The following is a 15,214-nucleotide window of genomic DNA, read 5'->3' as shown; positions in this document are numbered from 1 at the left end:
AGGCAGAGGGGGTTAAAAAGTCAAAAGTTCAAATAATGCTTTAGGCTATTTTAAAAAAAAAAATCTTTTCTGGTCCAATCATGATTTTTGAAGGTCTGATTCATCATTTTTGATCTTTCAGGTTGGCAATAGTGTGTATGCATCCTTGAGAATGCAACAATTCTCTACAAACATTAACTAATGTATCACAACTCCCGATTCAGAATCATTACATTAGATCTTCAATTTACAGGTGATGAAATTGAGACAGAAAAGCTGTCGGTCGCCTGAAAAAGGCCAGCATGGAAATTAGTATTAGATTTAGGATTAGAATATAGGAGTCCTTTTCTGTCAATTCTGTACTTTCTCCACTAGACCAGACTAGATCTGCTATTGAGCTACTGCTCCTTGTAGCCAGAAGCAGCAGTGACTGCTCAGCAGGCAGTTGTCCGAGAATGAACTGATGGTGGTTCTTATGCCCTCAGTGGCTCTGTGGGTAGCACTAACACACCTCGAGTCATTAGTTGATTATGACGATCACTGGGCAAACACCACAGAAACACCCTGGGCATCCACTAATTGCATACGTTGCCCTGTATCATTGAGACACCATTAAGACTTCAGCCTACAGAAGCTAAGGGCTCCATAGCAACTCCATACAATAAACTAGTAGAGAGAACTATTTTACCAAATACATGATAAAACCAAACAATAATACAGCATGGAGCATGTGGAGATATCACGTATTGTGTGAGAGGCCAGTTCTGCCTCTTTCTACTTCGAATGTCCTCAGAAAAATAAATGTTTTTATTTATTTTGAGTCACAGCAATCCATATAATTAAAACCAATAAACTAAGCAGAATCAAAACCACAGTAAGTAGCAAACTAACAGTAAGTGCTGACGACAGATGAATCCAAACTGTCATTCAAAATTATGCTTGCTGTATTAGTTAGAAACTATCACTACTAGCAATGGCATCAGTAAATAGCTGAAGGAATGTAAGAAATTAAGATAGATTGCAAATTATAAATCCCATGGCAAGTGGTATGCAGTAAAGGAAGCCAGGGAGGTTTGGTAGCATAGTGTTTCTGTTGGAATCCTGGCTCTATTGAAGTCAATGGCAAAACTCCTATTGACTTCAACAAGGTCAGGATTTCACCCCCTTATTTCCACTAATGCCATTTCTGTAACTCCTGCTGCACCTTTTTACTGCCGCAAATTCTGCTTCTGCTTATCATCATCTTTTATTCTTTTGGGTTTTTCAAAATCTTATTCTGTTTTCATCCTGTTCTTTCACTGCTCTGTTCACATTTTCTAGTACAGCCACACAATAAAAAAGATCCTTTTATTAGTGTGTTTGTGAAATTAGTTTGCTGTACTTTAGTCCAGAGGAAATTAAAATTTAAACTAGAAACTAACAATTAAAACTACATGTAATTTTATTTCAAGTTCAAACATGTCCATTTTCTTCTGATTCTCTCATCTATCCTCTTGTGCCTCACCTATCTCTTACAAAGAATATCACAATCAGACAATGGACTAATTGCCTTCCTAGTAGCACTGAAGCAATCAGGTCAACTTTTGTTTTGACAGTTTTCTTTCCCCACTTCTGTCTCTGCTTCTCACACATTTCATCCTTAAGGTCAACAGTTTTGTTGAACCTGATGAACATAGTTGACGAGACAGGCCCTCACCATGGAAAGAAAAGTAGTCTACGAAGTATCTTGGGCAATTCCAAAAAGGGTGTTGGAGGTTAAAACAGAGACTTTGAATGTGACTTGATGTTCTATGGGAGCCAGTTTACTGAGTGAGGTATTGAGAGAAGATGTTGTGAGCAGTTGGTATGCCAACCCAAGGACCCTCACGCTTCAAACACTCTTATGTAACAGTGAGAGTTGTTGATCTCCAAGTTGAGATTAAAGTTAAGACATGAAGCTGAACTTTACCACTGAATTTCAATAAAATGTGATGTTTGAGTTATGGCTCCAATGTGACTCCACAACATTGGGCACTCAATACTGTAGCAAAGCAAAGACTCACTGGCATGGTGCCTCCTGCTGGTCTTCTGGGAATTAGCTCTTTTCCAGCCCCAGAGCACCCTCTGTTGGCCAGTGTCTCACCTGCCTCAACCCCCATGTCCCCCCCGGACCCTTTACCTCAGTGTTCTGCCCCAGAAGTACCCTCACACTCTGGGTCTCCCCACCCAGGGGAACCCCCTTCCCCTATGCCCACTTTGCCTCAGTGGCTACTGCCAGTCATCATCTAGCCCCCTCTCACTGGGGCAAACTGCAGTCTGTAAGGGCCACTCATCATTGGCAAGGGGGTAGGACCAGTTGCCTCCTCCTATCCCTGGGCTACACCTCTGTAGCCCCAGTATCTCCTTTAGGCCTTTACCAAGGCCTCAGCCTGGGCAATTGCCAGGCTGGAGCTCCCCAGCCCCTCTTGCCCTTCCCAGCACCACTCTGCTTCAGGTACCCTGCTCTCAGGCAGCTAGGCCATTCCCACTCCAGGGCTAGAGTGAGAATCAATCAGCTCCTGGCTCACAGCCCTTTTATAAGGCCAGCTGTGGCCTGATTGGGTGTGGCACCATCTGTGGCTGCTTCCCCAATCAGCGTAGCCTTTTCCACCAGAGCCGGGTAACTGCCCCGCTACAAGTACCCTTTGGTGATACCGAGGCCAGCAGAATAATTTATTACTTTGTATTTATATCTATAAAAATTCTACTGTATGGTCTATTCTGAACTGTAGCTCACTAGATTCTTTTAAAGCTTTTAGGTATAGTATATAGGGCAGTATTATGGTATCCCATTGAGTTGTATCATCTCACCATGTTTCAGTAAAGCCTATTATCTTATGACCACCTTCTATTTCAAGAAACCTTAGTTTTTACTTATAAGATTCTTGCACTGATATAGGTAGGGACTGTGGGACATTTATTCATTTTTATTTTTAGCTGTCTGACTATTTTTAACTCCATAGCCTGACACTCTTCTGGTTTTCTAGAACTTAATTCTGTGATCTCAACCTGTTCCTCCTTCAGTTCTGATAGAATTTCTGTTTTAACCCTTCACTGGGTACAGAGTTGTTTTTGGATTACCAGATGTCTATGTCTAACCTGAGTGTTACCCAGTATAAGAACGTAAGAATGGCCATACTGGGTCAGACCAAATGTCCATCCAGTATCCTGTCTACTGACAGTGGCCAATGCCAGGTGCCCCAGAGGGAGTGAACCTAACAGGTAACAATCTAGTGATCTCTCTCCTGCCATCCATCTCCACCCTCTGACAAAACAGAGGCTAGGGACACCATTCCTTACCCATGTCTAATAGCCATTAATGGACTTAACCTCCATGAATTTATTCAGTTCTCTTTTAAACCCTGTTATAGTCCTAGCCTTCACAACCCCCTCAGGCAAGGCGTTCCACAGGTTGACTGTGCGCTGTGTGAAGAACAACTTCCTTTTATTTGTTTTAAACCTGCTACTCATTAATTTCATTTGGTGGCCCCTAGTTCTTATATTATGGGAACAAGTAAATAACTTTTGCTTATTCACTTTCTCCACACCAGTCATGATTTTATATACCTCTATCATATCCCCCTTTAGTCTCCTCTTTTCCAAGCTGAAAAGTCCTAGCTTCCTTAATCTCTGCTCATATAGGACCCATTCCAAACCCCTAATCATTTTAGTTGCCCTTTTCTGAACCTTTCCTAATGCCAATATATCTTTTTTGAGATGGGGGGACCACATCTGCACGCAGTATTCAGGATGTAGGCGTACCATGGATTTATATAAGGGCAATAAGATATTCTCCATCTTATTCTCTATCCCTTTTTTAACTATTCCTAACATCCTGTTTGCTTTTTTGACTGCCACTGCACACTGCATGGACATCTTCAGAGAACTAGCCACGATGACTCCAAGATCTTTCTCCTGATTAGTTGTAGCTAAATTAGCCCCCCCCCATCATATTGTATGTATAATTGGGGTTATTTTTTCCTTTGTGCATTACTTTAAATTTATCCACGTTAAATTTCATTTGCCATTTTGTTGCCCAATCACTTAGTTTGGTGAGATCTTTTTGAAGTTCTTCACAATCTGCTTTGGTCTTAACTATCTTCAGCAGTTCAGTATCATCTGCAAACTTTGCCACCTCGCTATTTACCCCTTTCTCCAGATCACTTATGAATAGGTTGAATAGGATTGGTCCTAGAACTGACGCTGGGGAACACCACTAGTTACCCCTCTCCATTCTGAAAATTTACCATTTATTCCTACCCTTTGTTCCCTGTCTTTTAACCAGTTCTCAATCCACGAAAGGATCTTCCCTCTTATCCCATGACAACTTAATTTATGTAAGAACCTTTGGCGAGGGACCTTGTCAAAGGCTTTCTGGAAATCTAAGTATGCTCTGTCCATTGGATCCCCCTTGTCCACATTTATTGACTCCCTCAAAGAACTCTAATAGATTAGTAAAACATGATCTCAGAAACCATGTTGACTTTTGCACAACAATTTATGTTCTTCTATGTGTCTGACAATTTTATTCTTTACTATTGTTTCAGCTAATTTGCCCGGTACTGACATTAGGTTGACTGTTCTCTAATTGCCAGGATCACCTCTAGAGCCCTTCTTAAATATTGGTGTTACATTTGCTATCTTCCAGTCATTGGGTACAGTAGCTGATTTAAAGGACAGGTTCCAAACCATAGTTAATAGTTCCACAATTTCACATTTGAGTTTTTTCAGAACTCTTGGGTGAATGCCATCTGGTCCCAATGACTTGTAACTGTTAAGTTTCGCAATTAATTCCAAAACCTCCTCTAGTGTCACTTCAATCTGTGACAATTCCTCAAATTTGTCACCTACAAAAGACGACTCAGGTTTGGGAATCTCCCTAACATCCTCAGCCGCGAAGATTGAAGCAAAGAATTCATCTAGTTTCTCCATGATGACTTTATCATCTTTAAGTGGTCCTTTTGTATCTTGATCGTCCAGGGGTCCCACTGGTTGTTTAGGAGATTTTCTGTTTCTGATGTACTTAAAAAATATTTTGTTATTACCATTTGAGTTTTTGGCTAGCTGTTCTTCAAACTCCTTTTTGGCTTTTCTTATTACATTTTTACATTTAATTTGGCAGTGTTTATGGTCCTTTCTATTTACCTCACTAGGATTTGACTTCCACTTTTTAAAAGATGCCTTTTTATCTCTCACTGCTTCTTTTACATGGTTGTTAAGCCACGGTGGCTCTTTTTTTAGTCCTTTTAGTGTGATCTTTAATTTGGGGTATACATTTGGAGTATATCTGTCATCTTTTCCTCAGCATCTAGATTAAAATCCCCTTCAGACCTTGCAAATAATCTCTGCCAGCAGTCAGGTTCCACTTTGGTTAAATTAGAGCCCATCCTTTCTGCATACACTCTTACTGATCCACAAAGTTCCCAAGTGCTCATAAATCCTCCTCCTTCATACCAACTTTTCATCCATTCATTGTGCTTCTGACAATCCCACATCTGTCTGAACCTGCATATACAACAGAAGCATTTTAGGGAAACCTACTACAGACACAAGCAGCCTTTTTTCTAGTCATCTAAATTTAGCTTCCATGAACTCTCTCCTACACATCCTTAGGTCACAACCACAGGCTCATCCTCAGCACCATCTTCTGTCTAAATAATTCATTAAGTCTGTTGCCACCAAGAAAGGAAACCACCGAATTGTCCTCACAGTCACAACACAGTCTTCTACCTGTGACTGAATTCCATACCACCATCAATTGATGAGGTCTCACAACTGTAACCCCTCTGTTGTGTGACCTCCTTAGTGTGCAAAGAATGATCATTAATCAGCCCCCTTACCTCTATCAGAAAGTGTGTCACAACTCAAGGAGTCTGTCCTCCCATTCCACCTGGGTCTCCCTTTCATCATAAGTCCACTTTTTTGTCCTTTCATGAAACAAATTAAAATGAAGGTTTCATCTGGTTTGTTTGATCACCACATATTTTATGTAATTCTTCGCAATATAAAAACCACAGACAGAAGCTGTTGCTGTGATAGATACCTAGCTTTCTAATTTTCCACATTAAAGCTTGACATCAGCCATTTTAAGAAGCAAATCCACGAGATGAAAAATAGCAACACGTGTGTTATATTTAACTCTCAATCCTTTACAACATGTTTCAGTGATACTGCGTCTTTCTGAACCTCATACAAAAGATAAATTTACAAAAGGAAACATTAAAAGCAAATGTAAGTTGCTACTGGGAGTTTATTTCTACAGCTTCACTTAAAATTCCATCCCACAATTTCATGTTCATCTGTCAAATATATTTTGTGTCTTGTGTACTTTATGCAGTGAACCAGATGCAAAACTTTCAAAATCCTCCATTTTTCACTACTTAATATTAAAGGAGAGAGGTGAGGTCAAATGGTCTGAGCATAGTCGTGTGAGCTGGGAGCTCCTGAGTTCTAATCCCAGTGCTGATTCCCTCTGTGATCTTGAGCAAGCCACCTAATCTCTCTTCCTCAATGTTCCCATCTGTAAACCTGGGATATTGCTGCTCTGCTCATGAACTTCACAGGGACATTGTGAGAATTACCTGATTTTTTTAAAGCCCTTTGAAGATTAAAAGTGCTAAGTATTACTAATGTCTCATATATTCTTAAAAGAAAATATACATGTTAGGAACAAAGCAATCACCACAAAAATACCCACAAGAGGCATGTAGCTAAGAAAGAACATCACTGATTAAGGGTTTATCTAAACTGTAATTGGAGGTGTGATTTGCAGCTTCTGTAGACATACCTGTGCTGACCTCTAGCTAGCTCATTAAAAGTAGCAGTGGGGTTGTGGTGTCATTGACTTCAGTGTGGGCTGCACAATTCCTCCTGGCCCCCTGGGTAAGTACTTGCTTGTGCAGCCCTTGTTGTCATGACCTCACCTCTATTTTTCACAATCTAGCTAGATTTCAGTGAGCATGGGTAAGTGTACATGAGATGTAAATCACAGCCTGCCTGCTGTGTAGACATACACTAATCGAACAGAAGCATCTAAACTACCAAACAAGGGTCCCAATTTTAACGTCCAGTACATTGGTTCATCTCCCATTGAAATTAGTGGGACGTTTCATCCATGGGGTTGAAGTGGGTGTGAGAGTTTCTGGTGGGGTCAGAAAACATGTGAATAGCTTATTAATAGAACTACTGCTGTTCTGAAGCTGTTCATTTAACTTTAAATGCAATTTGCCCACGATCTGTTATATCCAACAAGTGAGTAACTGGGATGTCCTTCTCAAGGGACTGAATTAACATATGTCATAAGCAGTAGTCCATGAAACATCATCTCTTTTATCTCCTTGAAAGTGACATCAGAGGAATGACTAATGGGAATGATACAGAGAGCTCTTCCTATTTCTCTTTGCAGTAGCCTGGTCTCATTTGTGAGTTTTGAATCAGATGTGCTAGCACAAAAGCTGGGTGACAGCTGGCAAATGAAATGTTACCATGGTATTACTCAACAATAGAAATCTATTAAATATATAATTTAAAAGAAAATCAGATTAGCCAAGGCACATGCCTCAATAAAGATTAAGGGCATGGCTACACTTGCAGATGTAGAGGGCTGTGAGTTAAACCCGCCTTCGGAGAGTGCAGTAGGAAAAGCACTGCAGTCTCTCCACACTGACAACTGACAGCGCACTGGCGTGGCCACATTTGCAGCGGCATTGGGAGCGGTGCATTATGGGCAGCTATCCCAGCATGCAAGTGACTGCAACGTGCTTTTCAAATGGGGGGGTGGAGTGTGACAGGGAATAAGTTGTGTATATGTGGGGGGAGAGAGAGTGGGTTTTTGGGGTGCTGAGAGTGTGTCAGCATGCTGTCTTGTAAGTTCAGACCCATGCCCCCCCACCCCCCCGCCTCTCTCTCACTCACTCAAAGCAAACAGTAAATGGTTGCTTTTTCTCGGAGCTGATAAGCAGCCGGCTTCTCCGAAATGGAGCTTTGAAAGGGCATTTCTGCATTCCTGCAGCCAGTTTCACAACAATGACAAGAGTGGCCACTTGACCTAAGGGGATTATGCGACATTTCCGGAGGCTGATCAGAGAGCAGTAAAGCAACACGTCGTTCGTACTGGTGCTGCGGCGCTCCAACGGGGGCGCAGCAAACGTTATTCCACCCGCCGAGGTGGAGTACCAGCAGTGCTGTAGCCGCGGAGTCAGAGCGCTCTACGTGCCTTGCCAGTGTGGACCGGTAGTGAGCTAGGGCACCCGGGGCTCCTTTATTGTGCTGTAACTTGCAAGTGTAACCAAGCCCTTACACTAATTTTTTTGTGTAAAGGGCAATATGGTTTCAAAATACATGTATGGACTTTTCTTCCTTTTAATTGTATTGTTTTATATCCTTCAAGTGAATGTAGTGTTTGTGAACAGTGTCAGATTAAGTGCCCCAGAACCGGAAGTCTTCTGTTTATCTAGAGGAGGATTACAGCACATGCTGTTCAAGATTTCTTCCCTATGCGTCCCCATCATCCAATTTTGTTTTGGAGGCATCAGCCTGTGAGAGAGAGGACAGCTCATTCTCCTGGAACATTCAGTCCTTGGAATCACTTCTGGGCCTGTCAACACAGGCACCAAACATGCCGGTGATTTTTGTAATATTGATATCTCTCCATCATGAAATGGGCTGATGCCAGCAACTCCTTTCCCATCAAGTGTGTGTGTGGTCCAGTGTTCATATTTCAAGTTTGTTGGCCAGATTATCAGGCACCATAAAGAGAATTTCCCTGCTGGCTGGCTCCCTGGTGTGGACATCTGCCTTCCCATACTGGTGTAGGTGGAACATCAGGAGCATGACTGAATGTGGAGAGGGCATAGCGTAGTAACACTGGCTTACACCTATCCTGCAGTGGCATAAGGACCATTAAGAACCTTATGTCTTAGTCCTGCTAGCAGCTTTAAATTGTGTTGGGGCTAGAGCTAGTCCTGAGGATCAGGATCATACCGTACCCTTCTGTGCCAAACAGAGGTCTGAGGAGAGAATTTTGCCCTTTGTGGGTTTTTTATATATAAATCCATTTAATTTGCTGTGCTTGATGTCATTTTCCCGGCCTCTTGAGGCATTAAAAATCATAAACATAAATAATGTGTGTGTGTGTCTACACACACACACACACACACAATGTTTCTGCAATTTTTAATGCCTCAAGATGCCAGGAAAGTGATATCAAACACAACAAATGAAATGGATTTATTTCTAGAATCAAATAAGCATACAAAAATCCTCCTGATTTACCCAAATAGAACTCAGGGCAGTATTGGGCACAATATTTGCATTTTATTCTAGAACTGCTATAGAGACTTCCCTGAGTCTCTTGCCTGTAAATCTGGCAGATTCTTACTGTGCTCCCACCCTACTGTCCAATATGCAGGCAAAGGATTTCTGAAACCTTGATTTACTGTTCCATTTACAATGGCCAAAGTGTGTTGTCAAGAGAATTCTTTACGGCGAGCTTTGAATGTGTCAACCTTAAGCACTATTTCAGGTTCTCTAACTGTGAACTAGCCTAATCCCCATCAGTTTCTACAAGTATCATTTGAAATGCAACCTGACACTTTTTAAGATAGTCTCCTGAAAACCAACATAAACTGGATTGAGAGTTTTGGCTGATAATATCTGACATTACTGCTGTAAATCTCTTCCGTTCTGTTCCAGGTGGCTTCCAAAATTAAGTAGTCATCTCTAAATGTTTAGTTAAAATGGTAGCTGATTTAATAAGCACATTAAACCTTTATTTATAAATTACAGAGATATTGTTAGTGCTGCAGTTCTAAAATAAGCATATAACCCACAGTGCACCTATCAGAGAATTGTCCTGTTACCTGACTGGAAGAAAAAGATACAAACGTTGTAATTCCAAGCACAAAATAGTCTTACATGCCACATGAAAAATCCTGGATATTCCAATACTTCAAGACATAATAAAATAGTGCTAAGTCAAGAATTGCTTCCCAAATATATGGCTTTAACTTGATGCTAAAGAATCATTACAAATAAAGCAAACATTGGATTTTCAAAAATATGTAGGAACTCATTTGTGCACCGCATGGAAAACCTGAGATATATCACCACCGCTACAATGATCAACGGCCTCCCCTGCCCAACACACTTTTCAAGATTCATGGATCCTATACATGCCTATCACAACAAACAGTGTACCTCATCTTGTGCTCCAAATGCCCCAACAACAACTATGTGGGTGAAACTAGAGAATGACTATGTTCTTGAATGAACTCACACAGGAAAATGATAAAAGACAAAAACACCCCATCACCTGTGGGCGAACACTTTTCACAAAGCCATCACTCTCTGTCTAATCTAAGAGTCCTCATCCTCAAATGAAACCTGCACAACACTTTCAAAAGATGAGCCTGAGAGCTTAAACTCATTACTCTGCTAGACACATAAAATCATGGACTGAACAGTGACACTGGATTTATGGCACATTACAACAATCTGTAATTCACTAACCGCCTCTTTTTGTCTTATTATTGCAGAGGTGTTATCGGGCCACTCTAACTTGAATGGTCCCTTATACTTATATATAGTAAAGTATTTATACTAAAAATCTGTTGCATTTTGCTGTGATGCTGAAAGTACCTTTCCCAGACTTGAAGAAGAGCTTTGTGGCTTAAAAGCTTGTCTCTCTCCAACAGAAAGTTGGGCCAATAAAAGATACTCACCCACCTGGTCTCTCTAATAGAGGTTTCATATCATGCAATGGGGGAATGTCTGTGAATATCCTCTTCCCAGTTGGGTGTGCATCCCTTGCTAGTATTCAAAAGGTTAAATAACAGCTCTATCCTAGATATACAGCTATTTACTATACTTTCCGTTGGAGATTATATGTATCTCCAACTGAAAGTACAGTAAATAGCTGTATGTCTAGGATAGAGCTGTTAATTATTATATATATATTCGGGAATCAAGCAAAGAAGCAGCCACGTAAAATAATGTATTCAATGATCTCTGGTGGATTGTTGGAGATAAATGCTTATGACAGATACAATTCTGCCTCACCGAGGAAATTGATAATAAACATAAAGTAGAACCATACATTGTTTCAATACACGATCAGCTTCAACAGTTTTCATGTCCCAGAAACAGATCTGTGTTTTCTGCCTTAATGTTAATGAGGCATTCATTACCCTTTCACAATTATTGTGTGTTCCACAAGCAGATCCTTCATATTTTATTTTTATCTTCTAGGTAGAAGTGGCACACTAGGGGCACATTTCCTTAAAATGTACACTAAGTACTCAAGATGCATCAATATTACTTATCTTAAAGTGCAATTATATCCATACCCCTATGTGTGATAAAGAACTCCTCTTTTCAGCAACTTGAATCAGTTTAAAAAAAAGACTTCAGAATGAAAGACAAGCCTGGTTAATCTGTAAATCCTACTCGTGACTAAAATTGCTCCTTACCATAATGATTCTTTTAGTTTGTAAAGATGTACAAATGTTACCCACTGTTCATGCAAGGCTAATATGACCCAGTTATCCTTTGTCAGTCTAAAACTTCCCAGAATGATTAGCAAATCATCTTACATAAGATCACAAAAACCTGTGAGCCATGGTGGTGCTATGGTAGCATCTCTGTGTGCTGAGACAGAGCAAAGCCTAGCAATCCTGTACCACAGGAGAAGATGTGATTTAAAACCTTGCAATAGGATTTCCTCTCTAGCATTTTCTGTATAGGACAGAGGAAGGGGTGAGTTAAGAGAAAATATAATGTACAACCATAGCAAATTTGATGATCACTTTTATTATTTACTTACATTTTAAAAAGTGAGAGGAGATGCAGGGTTTCCTATGTCCGTGTGCTCAAAAGGTCAGGCTTGTGTCAGATCAGCAATGCTGTAGTGTATCAGGATTTTTCAACTACTTTGACTAAGATGGGATTTGTCAAACAAACACTCAATCTCAAATAAACAATCCTAAAGTAATTTGAAAAACCCAATACAGAAGACAAAAAGATATAAAACTACATTGTCTATCTATCCATGTCTATATAACACTCATCACTACCGTACGTGAGCACCTATTCCTGATGTCACCAAATACTGCATGACTCCAGGAACTACAGGTACAATAAATCTTAGACAGAGCATCAAGGACCAAATTTTATCATTATATTAGTTTGCTTTTGCGGGGGGTAGGATGGTAAACAGGTTCACCATGTTACCTTTTGTGTTTTGTTCTCAATATATATATTTTGCATTTCAAAATTTTATCTCTCTCTATTTTAGGATTTTATTAATGTCTAAAGCTATAATATTTGAACACATTCCACTTTAGATTGGCAAAGCAAAGTCCCTAGCAGATATTATGGAGTCTTCTACTCTTCTTTCCCTGGTTCTGAGGGGTTTCTTGGGGCAGGAATGGTAGAGAGGTGACATTGTTGTAAATATCATTCAGGTTACAGTTAGAATATGGTATTCATTCCCCACACAGAGAGAACCATTTACATTTGAAACAAAGATGGAAAAAATATCTCTGTGATAATAAGCAAAGTCAATGCATGATGTTGCATTTCTATTGCAAGCAAAACTCCAACACTCATTTCAGTGGCAGTTTTGAGTACCCAAGGAATGAATCATTGGCCTCTGACTTCCAGTGAGTAAAGTCCTATGGTCAAACTAGAATTTATGCGTAACAGAGTAAAGGAGAAATATGAATTAGGTAAAACATCACTGGGTCAATTTCCAATGCATCATTCAGATTTTGACATATCCTACTAAAACTTAATTGGAGCTGTTAACTACTCCTCCAACCTCTGTGCAACTCTGCACATTGGCTGCCTGACAGTTTAGGTTGCATCTTATCTTTCATTTCTGAAGACTCTTTTCCTACTGTTGCCTGCACCCCACCCAACTGGTTGCCAACTTAGACATGCACCACAGAAGAAATGATTGTTACAGATCACTGTAACACACACACACACACACACACAAAGTCATGGTTCAAACAAACATTATCTTGTAATGCAGCCCATATATATATATGTGTGTGTGTGTGTGTGTTACACGCGTGCACACACACACACAGAGTACAAGAGCTGCATCAGATTTGTATATTTGTTTGAAATATGTGATATGAGGCAACCTGTCCACCTGTCAGGCATGCATGGAAACAGTCGGAATGATCAGAAAGTGAAGCATATGGTACCACAATATGATTTGTCCTTAACAGACCAAAAGCAAGTATTTGCCAAAAAGTAATGTGAGTAATAGTACCTAACTACAGAAATGACAGTTTACACATGCAGTACCTCAGTATGGATCAAGTGGCAGTATGCTTGCCCCTGGGCCCAAGAGTGGCAGGTCCAAATCCGACCCCTGAAATTGATCTTACATCTAATTCTAACAATGATGAACAGCCCTATAATAGATCCTACTATGTCTATTACTACACAAAAATGTTTCAGAATTCCCAGATTTATGTTATCTCCAAAGCAAGGGTAATGTGAACATAGTCAGATAGTAAGGGTTATAAATTTGTGGATAAAAAAATATTGATATCTACATTAGTCATATGCTGGGGTGGGGAGTTGTTTGTACCCTAGTATTCTAAGAGAAACAAATAGGGTCTAATTTTCAGCTGATATAAATCAACATAATTGCACAGAAACAAATGGAGCTATGATAATTTACACCAGCTGAGGATCTGATTCCTATGCAGTATGCAAACTGCATTTATTAATAGCTTTATTGTTCTCTTTGCTTACCTGGCAACATGTATGAAACACCAAAATATGGGTTACTTATTTATTTATTTATTTATTTATAAACTACAGGAAAAGTGAGGGACTTTCTGAATTTCAATTTAATTTAAGCACAGTTTTCCATTCATATTTTGTATGATCCACCAGACAGATACACAAAATATAACACCAGAAGACTCAGTTTAACTTTATGGGAGGTGGGGGGGGAAGGATGGAGAAAATTCATCCTGCCTAAAAAGTACACATTTATAGCTTATATTACTGTCTGTCTGTCACTTCAGCATTTAAAGAAAAAAATAAAAAATTACCTTTCCCACATACTGGGGTTCAGAGCCCATATATTCCTCCAGCACAAAAAACTGATTCCATACCCAGCCTCGTTTGACTCGCTGGGCGGATGACCTCCTCCCTGGCATTGTGACAACATTTTCTCTCGGCTGTGCTTCTAAAGTCTGTTGTAGTTGTGGATGCAGTGGTGTTAGGAGACCTCCATCAAACAGGACCCAGAGAAGCAGGGATAAACAGTTCCTTGTAAGCATTGGCAAAGGTTTCCCTACAGCAAGTAATAAAAACTCCAGCACTTAATGTAGAGCTGTAGAATCCAGCTTTGAGGTGGCTGTGGCCTGCACCACTTAGCTTCAGATTTTATTGCAGAAATGCTAATGCAGACATTAATCCTTCTGATGACAAGGTTTTTGCCGCATTAAATTCCATCTAAAGGGACCTATAAAAGAGATTTACATGGCAACATTAAATTACGTAAAATTACATTGAAGTGTTCATCAAAATTCTCACACCTAGTTAGTTTCTTGAGACAGAGAGAGAGGATCAAGAAGCAGAGTTTAAAAAACTAGTACTATTTTGCTGATAGCATTGAGTTGCTGTAGGATACTGCACAGTGACTGTAGGAATGGTTCATTCTTACTTTGTTTAGTATTACTTTTGCGTCTGTCTGAAGACAAGTGCTCTTTTTGGCCTAGTTATCAAATAAAATTTTTACACCTCATTGATTTCTAATATGTTTACTCTTGGTTCACGCAGAAAATATTGAAGTATAGTGGACCAAATTATCAAGAGGCGGGATGCTGTGTACCATTTTTAATCTCTGCCACAAAACATAAGCCTTGGAACCATTTCCCCTTTCTTATCATAACTGGAGCTATACACAAACAGCTTTGCATTAAACCTTATTCTCAGAATGATATGTGTGAATTCCACAGGAACTAAAAAGGATGAAAAGGAAACTATACCAATATAGAAGAATAAAATAAAACCACTGATTCAGAATGCATGTGTCATGACTGATGGTCTCTTCTCAGAACAGGCCCAGTGTTAAATGGCAGGGATGTTGCAGTTCAGGAGTGGGCTGGGTCCTTAGCTGCTACCATAGTAAAATAAAATAATAATAATAAATAATACAGTAATAGGGGGGAAATAGCAAAAGAACAGC

At 39.9% G+C, this 15,214-nt stretch overlaps 1 protein-coding gene across 2 annotated transcripts in view; it reads right to left on the bottom strand.

The window, feature by feature from the left end:
- CDH12 (cadherin 12) overlaps positions 1–15,214 on the bottom strand; it is an 852,174-nt gene that overhangs the window by 191,076 nt on the left and 645,884 nt on the right. For both annotated transcript variants that reach the window (XM_084620075.1, XM_084620076.1), the window contains one exon: positions 14,073–14,488. In XM_084620075.1, the coding sequence (XP_084476201.1) occupies positions 14,073–14,303 (231 nt within the window). In that variant the 5' untranslated portion in view covers positions 14,304–14,488. The remainder of the gene's footprint in view (positions 1–14,072; positions 14,489–15,214) is intronic.

Source organism: Lepidochelys olivacea (assembly GCF_965140295.1).
Source record: "Lepidochelys olivacea isolate rLepOli2 genome assembly, chromosome: 2".
Classification (NCBI taxonomy): Eukaryota; Metazoa; Chordata; order Testudines; family Cheloniidae; genus Lepidochelys; species Lepidochelys olivacea.
Note: the sequence above shows the minus strand (reverse complement) of the source record. Positions and strands in the feature narration are given on the sequence as shown.